The following is a 12998-nucleotide window of genomic DNA, read 5'->3' on the forward strand; positions in this document are numbered from 1 at the left end:
GGGATCAGACTGCAGAGTCCGCTGCCTATGCAATATGTAAGAACTTCATTCAACCCTATGGGTGTCCGAAGAGAAATCACTCCGATCAGGGAGCTTGTTTCTTGGGAAAAGAAATGGATGAATTGCACCATCTGTACCGGATTGACAAATCCTGCACCACATCGTACCACCCTCAAGGTAATGGTGCATGTGAACGATTCAACTATACACTGATCCAGATGTTAAGGAGTCTAGTCAAAGATCGGAAGGCCCGGTGGCCAGAATACGTCTCGGAACTGGTGTGGGTATACAATAATTGAATACACAGAACCACGGGATATTAAGCTGAGATGGAAAAGGAATCACAGAGTTAGCGTTGGACCCAGAAGAGGACTACCTATGGACAGGGGTGTCCTCCTAGGTTCGAGAACATCGACACATCCTGCAGACATTACACCAGTTGGTCCTGACCAGGTTACAGTAACTAGAACATGCAGAGAGGACCTCGTCTGGAGCCACAGAGTTTCAAGTTGGAGACCATGTCTTAGTATGGGAGAAGCGCCCTTGAGACAAGCTGGAAAGTCGTTGGGAGAAAGACCCATATCGGGTGAAGAGAAGAGTTAGCTCAGAGGGACCTGTTTACGAAGTTCAACCTGAGGGAAGAGAATATGCCCCCACTCGAATTCTTCATCGGAACATGCTCCAACCATACTTGTCTAAGAACCCTGTTCGAGTAGAAGAAGAGCCCGAGGCTCCTGAAATGGTCCATATGCCGGTAGCAGCAGAGGACGAAGAAGGCGGTGAAGGATTAAGCTCCGAGAGGTTAGAACCAGAGGATGCAAGCTCCCCCATGGCTCTTCCCTCACAGCAGGATTCGGCCCCACAAGAGGGCTCCACTACTTCTTCTAAACTAAGAGGCTCTAAGCGACCAACAGCTGGCTAGCCCCCCAAACACTATGACCAAGAGAACAACATACATGGCTGCCCACTCTCCCCAGTCCCACAAGCTCGCTGCCTCGGGGTAATCCTTGACGCTGATCTCTCCTTCAAACCACATATCCAAGCCCTTTCCACTTCCTGCCGACTTCAACTCAAAAATATTTCACGAATCCGTACATTCCTCAACCAAGAATCTGCAAAAACCCTAGTCCATGCCCTCATTATCTCTCGCCTTGACTACTGCAACCTCCTGCTCTGTGGCCTCCCCTCTAACACTCTGGTACCCCTCCAATCTATTCTAAACTCTGCTGCCCGACTAATCCACCTGTCCCCCCGCTATTCCCCGGCCTCTCCCCTCTGTCAATCCCTTCACTGGCTCCCCATTGCCCAGAGACTCCACTACAAAACCCTAACCATGACGTACAAAGCCATCCACAACCTGTCTCCTCCATACATCTGTGACCTCGTCTCCCGGTACTTACCTACACGCAACCTCCAATCCTCACAAGATCTCCTTCTCTACTCCCCTCTTATCTCCTCTTCCCACAATCGTATACAAGATTCCTCTCGCGTATCACCCCTACTCTGGAACCCTCTACCACAACACATCAGACTCTCGCCTACCATCGAAACCTTCAAAAAGAGGCTGAAGACCCACCTCTTCCGACAAGCCTACAACCTGCAGTAACCACCGATCAACCAAACCGCTGCATGACCAGCTCTATCCTCACCTACTGTATCCTCACCCATCCCTTGTAGATTGTGAGCCTTCGCGGGCAGGGTCCTCTCTCCTCCTGTACCAGTTATGACTTGTATTGTTTAAGATTATTGTACTTGTTTTTATTATGTATACCCCTCCTCACATGTAAAGCGCCTTGGAATAAAGGGCGCTATAACAATAAATAATAATAATAACAACGTCTGGCAACAATTCGCACAGAGGAAGAGAAAACTGCCATACACTTCTCGAAGAGTCTTGCCAGTGGATTGGTGAGAAAAAAGAGCGGGGGAGTCTAGGGAGGAGAACCAAGTTGATGGTCTCTCCTGCGTATCTAGGCCGGAACCGTCGGGGCTGCCACCAGTGTTGCAGGGGGAAAAGATTGCTGACCGGAGCAGTACAGGGCACCTGACTGATGGGGGCAGGTCAGACTTAAATAGCAGTTTGAGCGGGAAGACAACACTTGGTGGGGACCGAGCTTGTGAGTAGTAAGACGATTAACTCCCTCTTCACGGACCCACGCCCGCTAGCTGTTCCTATATCCCCAGCTAGCCAGACTGCTGATGCTTCCTACCCTCAGCCCAGAGAGACTTCCTCACCGAGTAGTGACCAGGATAAAGTACAGACCTTCGCTCCGCTCACTACCGAGGAGGCACCGCTTAGACCCATCCGTGCCCGTGTCCGCTGGACTGTGTGCTCCTACTGCGGCCTTGCTCACTGAACTCTCTGCTTCCTCTTTTGTGCCGCCGACCATCACCTCTGCCTCACCGTGTGCACTGATCAGGAGATCGTGTGCCAAAAAATCCGAAGGATTCGTCGTCGCAAGGAGAAAATGCATCGCTCATCTGCGGGACCGAAGACATCTCGCGCCGCCTGAGGCGCCGCCGTGGAATCTTCCAGCCGCCTTCTTCCAGCGCACAAGGACTGATAAGTTATCCTGTTACATTCTATTGCATGACTTTCCCCCTATCCTCCAATCACAATCCTTACCCGCCTGCTTGTACCATTACTGTTCTTATACATAAAGAACCTGTTAACCCTTGTTCTGCCTCCTGTGTCACTGCAGCCTACACACCTGCTAGCATTCTACACAGCATATCCTTACCTATTTGCTGCTACTCACCACCCGTTGAGCCTTGCTTCCATACACTGCTCTGCACATCACAGTGCATTGATTTTTATCAGTATTGGACAAAGGTCGCAAGCTTTGCAGGTGCCATGACTTTCATATATAGTTCCACATCCACCTAACCACAGCTTTTTGAGCATTTTGTCTGGTACAGTGTGTGTTTTGAGTGGTGTACAATTTTCTGATCTTAACGCATTTTGATCGGATTTTACATTTGTATGTGCAGGCACACTTTCCTATTGCTAGTGCCACCTTCTCGCCAATTGTTGCAATAAAGGTGTTTTATTTACTTTTCCATCTGTGCCTTATTATTATTACTTTCTTATCTCTCATTTGGATTTTCCTTTCTTGGTCCTACTGCATTGAATCGAATGGTAAGCCATTCTCTTCCATGCACATTGTGACAGTCACTGGCTTTGTGGGGGAAGGGAGGTACATGTCACTGCGCATGCAGCGGTCAGTGATGTGAAACCGGAATGTTTTTCGGTTTCCAGAACACTAGTGTGAGAGGCCATGTACAAAGTTCAATGGGCCGGTATTATGTGAGCACCTGCAGTGCGGGTGGGAGGGTGCTCACCGTACTCCTTTCCCTGCAGGACCTGCATGTGCTTGAGGACCTGCAGTGAAGTCATGATCATGTGATAAATCACATGATGGGGAAGTTACAGGCTTAGGTTGAAATAACAGAGCTCTGCAGGCAGTCTGTGTTCGGCTAGCCTGGAGATAGGAGCAGGGCCGTATTTGCCACTAGGCACTCGAGGGCACGTGCCTAGGGCGGCGGCATTGCGGGGGGCGGCACCTGAGCAAGTTTTTTTTTTTTTTTTAGTCCCGGGTGACGGGTCACAAACGCGACCGCCCCGCCCCGCCCCCGAGTCCCACCCACCCTCCTTGAAGAAGATACTCACCGTCACCCTGCTCCAGCGATGCCGGCTCTCAGCATCTATAGCGCGTCCTGAGTGAGCGGTCACGTGATACCACATGACCGCTCACTCAGGAAGAACTCGCACAAGTGTGACTGGGGCGTTCTGGCCACTCTCTCCAGCCACGAGCCGGTGCGGGGCCTGCCCTTCGCCAACGTGTTCTCCGTGAGTGACGGTCGGCGGGGCCAGAGCGGCGGCGTGCTGTACTTCTACCTGACCACCATGGAGATTTCCGTGCAGGACCTGCAGGTGAGCGGCCGCCGCCGAGGTGACGTCATGGCTTTCCCGGGAGGCCCGAGTGTGCTGTCAGCTCAGGAGGGGTTAAATAACTTTCTAGGTCTGCTGTTATTGCAGTCCGATAATCCGGAATATTCGATAATCCGGACGAGCAGGAGGCGGTGTAGCAGGGCGCGTTACTGGTGACAGTGGTAACATGATATTCCCTGCAGCGGCGGGAGGAGAAGCGTTATCAGCGCCGGCCTGCAGGGGGCGCCGCTTATCTCACACTGTGCAGCGAAGAAGGCGCTGCGGCGGGACAGAGCCAGAGGGAGGATGTCGGCGCAGCGTGTGGGACAGCTGACAGGTGAGTATGAGGGGCGGGGGGATGAAGGAGTTAGGTAAGCCGCCCGAGCCATGCAAGATGGGAGAAGGAGCGGGGGAGGGGGTGGAGAGATGAGCCATGCATACCGGGGAGTATGAGCCATGCATACAGGGGGGGGGGAATTAAGAGCTATGAGCCATGCATACAGGGGGGGGGGGAATTAAGAGCCATCAGCCATGCAAACAGGGGGGGGGGAATTAAGAGCCATCAGCCATGCATACAGGGGGGGGGGAATTAAGAGCCATCAGCCATGCATACAGGGGGGGGAATTATGAGCCATGCATACAGGGGAATATGAGCCATCAGCCATGCATACAGGGGGGGGAATTATGAGCCATGCATACAGGGGAATATGAGCCATCAGCCATGCATACAGGGGGGGGGAATTATGATCCATCAGCCATGCATACGGGGGGGGGGGAATTATGAGCCATGCATGATACAGGGGAATATGATGAGCCATCAACCATGCATAGGGGGGGGGGGGGGGAATGATGGGCCATGCATACAGGGGGGAGGTGGAATATGAGCCATGCATACGGGGGGGGGGGGAATATGAGCCATGCATACAGGAGGGGGGTCACTATACAGTATGGAGAAGAGAACTGTGTGTGGCCATTATACAGTAAGGAGCATCATGTGTGGCCGTTATACAGTGTGGAGCATCATGTATGGCCAATGGCCATTATTGTCGCGGTTCTCAATGGCAAGAGAACGTAGTAAAGCATACAAAAGAACTAGCTCTTGGAAGATGGGAACTCGAGCTGACTGTGAGCTAAACCTACCGCACAACTAACAGTGGCCGGGTAGCGTGCCTACGTTTTATCCCTAGACGCCCAGCGCCAGCCGGAGGACTGACTGACCCTAGCAGAGGAAAATACAGACCTGACTTACCTCTAGAGAAATTTTCCCCAAAAGGCAGACAGTAGCCCCCACATATATTGTCGGTGATTTCAGAGGAAATTGACATACGAAGTATGAAAATAGGTTTAGCAAATTGAGGTCCGCTTACTAGATAGTAGGAAGACAGAAAAGGGAACTACACAGTCAGCTGAAAACCCTTTCAAAACACCATCCTGAAATTACTTTAAGACTCTAATATCAACTCATGACACCAGAGTGGCAATTTCAGCTCACAAGAGCTTCCAGCCTCAGAAATATTCAATCACAGAGAACTGGAACAAAAATGCAAAACAAACTTAGGACTAAAAGTCCAACTTAGCTGATAGTAGTCTAGGAGCAGGAACATGCAACAGAAAGGCTTCTGGTAACATTGTTGGCCGGCATAGAAATGACTGAGGAGCAAGGTTAAATAGAAAACTCCCACATCCTGATGGAAACAGGTGAACAGAGGAGATGAAGCACACAAGTTCAGTACCACCAGTGACCACCGGGGGAGCCCAGAAACCAAATTCACAACAGTACCCCCCCCTCAAGGAGGGGGCACCGAACCCTCACCAGAACCACCAGGACGATCAGGATGAGCCCTATGAAAGGCACGGACCAAATCGGAGGCATGAACATCAGAGGCTGTCACCCAAGAATTATCCTCCTGACCGTAGCCCTTCCACTTGACCAGATACTGAAGTCTCCGTCTGGAAACACGGGAGTCCAAGATCTTCTCGACAACGTACTCCAACTCACCCTCAACCAACACCGGAGCAGGAGGCTCAACGGAAGGCACAACCGGTACCTCATACCTGCGCAACAATGACCGATGGAAGACATTATGAATAGAAAAAGATGCAGGGAGGTCCAAACGAAAGGACACAGGGTTAAGAATCTCCAATATCTTGTACGGGCCGATGAACCGAGGCTTAAACTTAGGAGAAGAAACCCTCATAGGGACAAAACGAGAAGACAACCACACCAAGTCCCCAACACAAAGACGAGGACCAACACGACGACGGCGGTTGGCAAACTGCTGAGTCTTCTCCTGGGACAACTTCAAATTGTCCACCACATGCCCCCAAATCTGATGCAACCTCTCCACCACAGCATCCACTCCAGGACAATCCGAAGACCTGACCGGAAGAGAAACGAGGATGAAACCCCGAATTACAGAAGAAAGGAGAAACCAAGGTGGCAGAACTAGCCCGATTATTGAGGGCAAACTCCGCCAAGGGCAAAAAGGCAACCCAATCATCCTGATCCGCAGACACAAAACACCTCAAATAAGTCTCCAAGGTCTGATTAGTTCGCTCGGTCTGGCCATTAGTCTGAGGATGGAAAGCAGACGAAAAAGACAAATCAATGCCCATCCTAGCACAGAATGCTCGCCAAAATCTAGACACGAATTGAGTTCCCCTGTCAGAAACGATATTCTCCGGAATACCATGCAAGCGAACCACATTTTGAAAAAACAGAGGAACCAGCTCGGATGAGGAAGGCAATTTAGGCAAGGGGACCAAATGGACCATCTTAGAGAAACGGTCACACACCACCCAGATGACAGACATCTTCTGAGAAACAGGGAGATCAGAAATAAAATCCATGGAGATGTGAGTCCAAGGCCTCTTCGGAATAGGCAAAGATAACAACAATCCACTAGCCCGAGAACAACAAGGCTTGGCCCGAGCACAAACATCACAAGACTGCACAAAACCTCGCACATCTCGCGACAGGGAAGGCCACCAGAAGGACCTAGCCACCAAATCCCTGGTACCAAAGATTCCAGGATGACCAGCTAACGCAGAAGAATGGACCTCCGAGATGACTCTACTGGTCCAATCATCCGGAACAAACAGTCTACCAGGCGGGCAACGATCAGGTCTATCCGCCTGAAACTCCTGCAAGACCCGTCGCAAGTCTGGGGAAACAGCAGATAATATCACTCCATCCTTAAGGATACCTGTAGGTTCAGAATTACCAGGGGAATCAGGCTCAAAACTCCTAGAAAGGGCATCCGCCTTCACATTTTTAGAACCCGGTAGGTAAGAAACCACAAAATTAAACCGAGAGAAAAATAACGACCAGCGCGCCTGTCTAGGATTCAGGCGCCTGGCAGACTCAAGATAAATCAAATTCTTGTGGTCGGTCAATACCACCACCTGATGTCTAGCCCCCTCAAGCCAATGACGCCACTCCTCAAAAGCCCACTTCATAGCCAAAAGCTCCCGATTACCAATATCATAATTTCGCTCCGCGGGCGAAAATTTACGAGAAAAGAACGCGCAAGGTCTCATCACGGAGCAGTCGGAACTTTTCTGCGACAAAACCGCCCCAGCTCCGATTTCTGAAGCGTCGACCTCAACCTGAAAAGGAAGAGTAACATCAGGCTGACGCAATACAGGGGCGGAAGAAAAGCGGCGCTTAAGCTCCCGAAAGGCCTCCACAGCAGCAGGGGACCAATCAGCAACATCAGCACCCTTCTTAGTCAAATCAGTCAACGGCTTAGCAACATCAGAAAAACCAGTTATAAATCGACGATAAAAATTAGCAAAGCCCAAAAACTTCTGAAGGCTCTTAAGAGAAGAGGGTTGCGTCCAATCACAAATAGCCTGAACCTTGACAGGGTCCATCTCAATGGAAGAGGGGGAAAAATGTACCCCAAAAACGAAATCTTTTGAACCCCAAAAACACACTTAGAACCCTTTACACACAAGGAATTAGAGCGCAAAACCTGAAAAACCCTCCTGACCTGTTGGACATGAGAGTCCCAGTCATCCGAAAAAATCAAAATATCATCCAGATACACAATCATAAATTTATCCAAATATTCACGGAAAATGTCATGCATAAAAGACTGAAAGACTGAAGGGGCATTTGAAAGACCAAAAGGCATTACTAAATACTCAAAATGGCCCTCAGGCGTATTAAATGCGGTTTTCCACTCATCCCCCTGCTTAATTCGCACTAAATTATACGCCCCACGAAGATCAATCTTAGAGAACCACTTGGCCCCCTTTATTCGAGCAAACAAATCAGTAAGCAGTGGCAAAGGATACTGATATTTAACCGTGATTTTATTCAAAAGCCGGTAATCAATACACGGCCTCAAAGAGCCGTCTTTTTTAGATACAAAGAAAAAACCGGCTCCTAAGGGAGATGACGAAGGACGAATATGTCCCCTTTCCAAGGACTCCTTAATATATTCCCGCATAGCAGCATGTTCAGGCACAGATAGATTAAATAAACGACCATTTGGAAACTTACTGCCCGGAATCAGATCTATAGTACAATCGCAATCTCTGTGCGGAGGTAGTGAACCAAGTTTAGGCTCCTCAAAAACGTCACGATAATCAGATAAAAATTCCGGAATCTCAGAGGGAATAGATGACGAAATGGAAACCAAAGGTACGTCCCCATGAGTCCCCTGACATCCCCAGCTTAACACAGACATTGCTTTCCAGTCGAGGACTGGGTTATGAGATTGCAGCCATGGCAATCCAAGCACCAACACATCATGTAGATTATACAACACAAGGAAGCGAATAATCTCCTGGTGATCCGGATTAATACGCATAGTTACTTGTGTCCAGTATTGTGGTTTATTACTAGCCAATGGCGTGGAGTCAATACCCTTCAGAGGTATAGGAACTTCCAGAGGCTCTAAATTAAACCCACAGCTTTTGGCAAAGGACCAATCCATAAGACTCAAAGCGGCGCCAGAGTCGACATAGGCGTCCGCGGTAATAGACGATAAAGAGAAAATCAGGGTCACAGATAGAATAAACTTAGACTGTAAAGTGCCAATTGAAACAGACTTATCAACCTTCTTAGTACGTTTAGAGCATGCTGATATAACATGAGTTGAATCACCACAATAGAAGCATAACCCATTTTTTCGCCTAAAATTCTGTCGTTCGCTTCTGGACAGAATTCTATCACATTGCATAATCTCTGGCGCCTTCTCAGTAGACACCGCCAAATGGTGCACAGGTTTGCGCTCCCGCAAACGCCGATCAATCTGAATGGCCATTGTCATGGACTCATTCAGACCTGTAGGCACAGGGAACCCCACCATAACATCTTTAATGGCATCAGAGAGACCCTCTCTGAAATTCGCCGCCAGGGCGCACTCATTCCACTGAGTAAGCACAGACCACTTACGAAATTTTTGGCAGTATATTTCAGCCTCATCTTGCCCCTGAGACAGGGCCATCAAGGCTTTTTCAGCCTGAATCTCTAAATGAGGTTCCTCATAAAGCAACCCCAATGCCAGGAAAAACGCATCCACATTGAGCAACGCAGGATCCCCTGGTGCCAAAGCAAATGCCCAATCCTGAGGGTCGCCCCGGAGCAAGGAAATTACAATCCTGACCTGCTGTGCAGGATCTCCAGGTTCAGATATAGGAGCATGAATTACAAAATCCTGTAAACTTTGAACCTTCATAGCGAGATTATTCAAACCTGTAGCTAAACTCTGCTGATCCATTTTTATCAGGTGAAATCAGAACCATTCAAGGATTAGAAGGAGAGAGAGACGAAGGCTGCAGTAAGCAGAGATGCAAGTGAATCAACTAATGAGCAAACTCAGAAAAAAAAAAAAAAATTCTCTGCAGACTTCTTTTCTCTCCTTTCTTCTGCCAATTATTTTAACCCTTGGCCGGCCAAACTGTCGCGGTTCTCAATGGCAAGAGAACGTAGTAAAGCATACAAAAGAACTAGCTCTTGGAAGATGGGAACTCGAGCTGACTGTGAGCTAAACCTACCGCACAACTAACAGTGGCCGGGTAGCGTGCCTACGTTTTATCCCTAGACGCCCAGCGCCAGCCGGAGGACTGACTGACCCTAGCAGAGGAAAATACAGACCTGACTTACCTCTAGAGAAATTTTCCCCAAAAGGCAGACAGTAGCCCCCACATATATTGTCGGTGATTTCAGAGGAAATTGACATACGAAGTATGAAAATAGGTTTAGCAAATTGAGGTCCGCTTACTAGATAGTAGGAAGACAGAAAAGGGAACTACACAGTCAGCTGAAAACCCTTTCAAAACACCATCCTGAAATTACTTTAAGACTCTAATATCAACTCATGACACCAGAGTGGCAATTTCAGCTCACAAGAGCTTCCAGCCTCAGAAATATTCAATCACAGAGAACTGGAACAAAAATGCAAAACAAACTTAGGACTAAAAGTCCAACTTAGCTGATAGTAGTCTAGGAGCAGGAACATGCAACAGAAAGGCTTCTGGTAACATTGTTGGCCGGCATAGAAATGACTGAGGAGCAAGGTTAAATAGAAAACTCCCACATCCTGATGGAAACAGGTGAACAGAGGAGATGAAGCACACAAGTTCAGTACCACCAGTGACCACCGGGGGAGCCCAGAAACCAAATTCACAACACATTATACAGTATGGAGCATCATGTGTGGCCATTATACAGTAAGGAGCATCATGTGTGGCCGTTATACAGTGTGGAGCATCATGTGTGGCCAATGGCCATTATACAGTATGGAGCATCACGTGTGGCCATTATACAGTATGGAGCATCACGTGTGGCCATTATACAGTATGGAGCATCATTTGTGGCCATTATACAGTATGGAGCACTGTGTGTGGCCATTATACAGTATGGAGCATCACGTGTGGCCATTATACAGTATGGAGCATCATTTGTGGCCATTATACAGTATGGAGCATCATGTGTGGCCATTATACAGTATGGAGCTCTGTGGCCATATTGTTTCGTTTATAATTATTGTATATAAAAACAGTGTGATCAGCAGTGCTAAATGGGTGTGGTTGGGATGTGGATATGGGTGTGGTTGGGATGTGGATATGGGTGTGACTAGTTGTGAAATGGGTGTGGTCAGAGGCGTGGCCTAAAATTTTCCGCGGCGCGCTACGCGCGCCACACACTTTCTACCTCCTTCCCTTCTTCAAAAGTTGGGTGGTATGGTACCACATTTGCCAGATCATGGCAAGTGCCACAAATCCCATAGGGAATGAATGAGGCCAAACGCAGTGTTGCTGTAAGTGATCCGTTATGCGGCACATGCAGAAATACTGCCCGATCTGCTGCAAAAGGCGACTTTCACATCAGCGATTCTTGCTAAAGTCACTGCCGATAGTGTCATGCTCACCAAAGGGGAGGCAGCGCTAAAAGTGCCTACGGCAGCAGAAACTCTAAATACGGCCCTGGATAGGAGTCTCCAGAGGCTTTGTGGCTCGTCGGGCACAGACTGGACCTGTGCTTCTCCAGAGCGGGGTGCCATCCGCAACATATGGACTGTGTTACAGCATTTTGTTTTTCTTTTGTTGTTTTATTCCTGTTTTAGCCGGAAAGGCTGAGTTTTCTTTCCCCACTAGTCGGTTTATGCTGCCTTACAATAAACCAACAAGGGCCTTAAAGAGACGGTGTTTCATTTTTTCCTTCCACTGTGTGCCGCCACCTGAGTGAACTACCACAAGTGGTGTTTCAAATGCTGGCCCATCAATGGCCGAGTAAGTTGCTCATCCAGCAACTGCCGTCACGTGAGTGAACTACCACAACATACATATCATTTATTATTGTTATATCCTTATAAACCTTCTAGTTGATATATATGCATTGCCTTGGTCCCATGGGTATTTCTCATGGCATTAAAAAAGCGTACCTCGCGGTGTAAGAGGCCGGAGCTCCTCCATCATCACGTCCTGGTACCGATCCTGGTGTCCTTCTAGATACTCACACTCCTCCATGGAGAGATAGACAGCGACGTCCTGACACCTTATAGGAACCTGACAACAACGACACCGTCATCACCCAGAATCCTCCAGTGCTGTACAATGTCCCAGCAGTCACCTCTCCGCTCATCACCCAGAATCCTCCAGTGCTGTATAATGTCCCAGCAGTCACCTCTCCGCTCATCACCCAGAATCCTCCAGTGCCGTCCGGTATGTCCCAGCAGTCACCTCTCCAGTCATCACCCAGAATCCTCCAGTGCTGTCCTGTATAATATCCCAGCAGTCACCTCTCCGGTCATCACCCAGAATCCTCCAGTGCCATCATGTATAATGTCCCAGCAGTCATCTCTCCGCTCATCACCCAGAATCCTCCAGTGTAGTATAATGTCCCAGCAGTCACCTCTCCGCTCATCACCCAGAATCCTCCAGTGCCGTCCGGTATGTCCCAGCAGTCACCTCTCCAGTCATCACCCAGAATCCTCCAGTGCTGTCCTGTATAATATCCCAGCAGTCACCTCTCCGGTCATCACCCAGAATCCTCCAGTGCCATCCTGTATAATGTCCCAGCAGTCATCTCTCCGCTCATCACCCAGAATCCTCCAGTGTAGTATAATGTCCCAGCAGTCACCTCTCCGCTCATCACCCAGAATCCTCCAGTGCTGTATAATGTCCCAGCAGTCACCTCTCCGCTCATCACCCAGAATCCTCCAGTCCTGTATAATGTCCCAGCTGTCACCTCTCCGGTCATCACCCAGAATCCTCCAGTGCCGTCCTGTATAATGTCCCAGCAGTCACCTCTCCGCCCATCACCCAGAATCCACCAGTGCCGTCCTGTATAATGTCCCAGCAGTCACCTCTCCGCTCATCACCCAGAATCCTCCAGTGCAGTATAATGTCCCAGCAGTCACCTCTCCGCTCATCACCCAGAATACTCCAGTGCTGTATAATGTCCCAGGAGTCACCTCTCCGCTCATCACCCAGAATCCTCCATTGCCATCCTGTATAATGTCCCAGCAGTCACCTCTCCGCTCATCACCCAGAATCCCCCAGTGCTGTATAATGTCCCAGCAGTCACCTCTCCGCTCATCACCCAGAATTC

At 49.2% G+C, this 12998-nt stretch overlaps 1 protein-coding gene across 2 annotated transcripts in view; it reads right to left on the bottom strand.

The window, feature by feature from the left end:
- Positions 1-12998, bottom strand: part of LOC143793522 (uncharacterized) — a 73833-nt gene that overhangs the window by 11450 nt on the left and 49385 nt on the right. The window contains exon 4 of one of the 2 annotated variants that reach the window (XM_077280564.1): positions 11830-11953. The exons of the other annotated variant lie outside the window; for it this stretch is intronic. Within the exon in view, the coding sequence (XP_077136679.1) occupies positions 11830-11953 (124 nt within the window). The remainder of the gene's footprint in view (positions 1-11829; positions 11954-12998) is intronic. 2 annotated transcript variants of the gene reach the window in all.

The sequence above is a fragment of the Ranitomeya variabilis genome, chromosome 1 (genome assembly GCF_051348905.1).
Source record: "Ranitomeya variabilis isolate aRanVar5 chromosome 1, aRanVar5.hap1, whole genome shotgun sequence".
Classification (NCBI taxonomy): Eukaryota; Metazoa; Chordata; class Amphibia; order Anura; family Dendrobatidae; genus Ranitomeya; species Ranitomeya variabilis.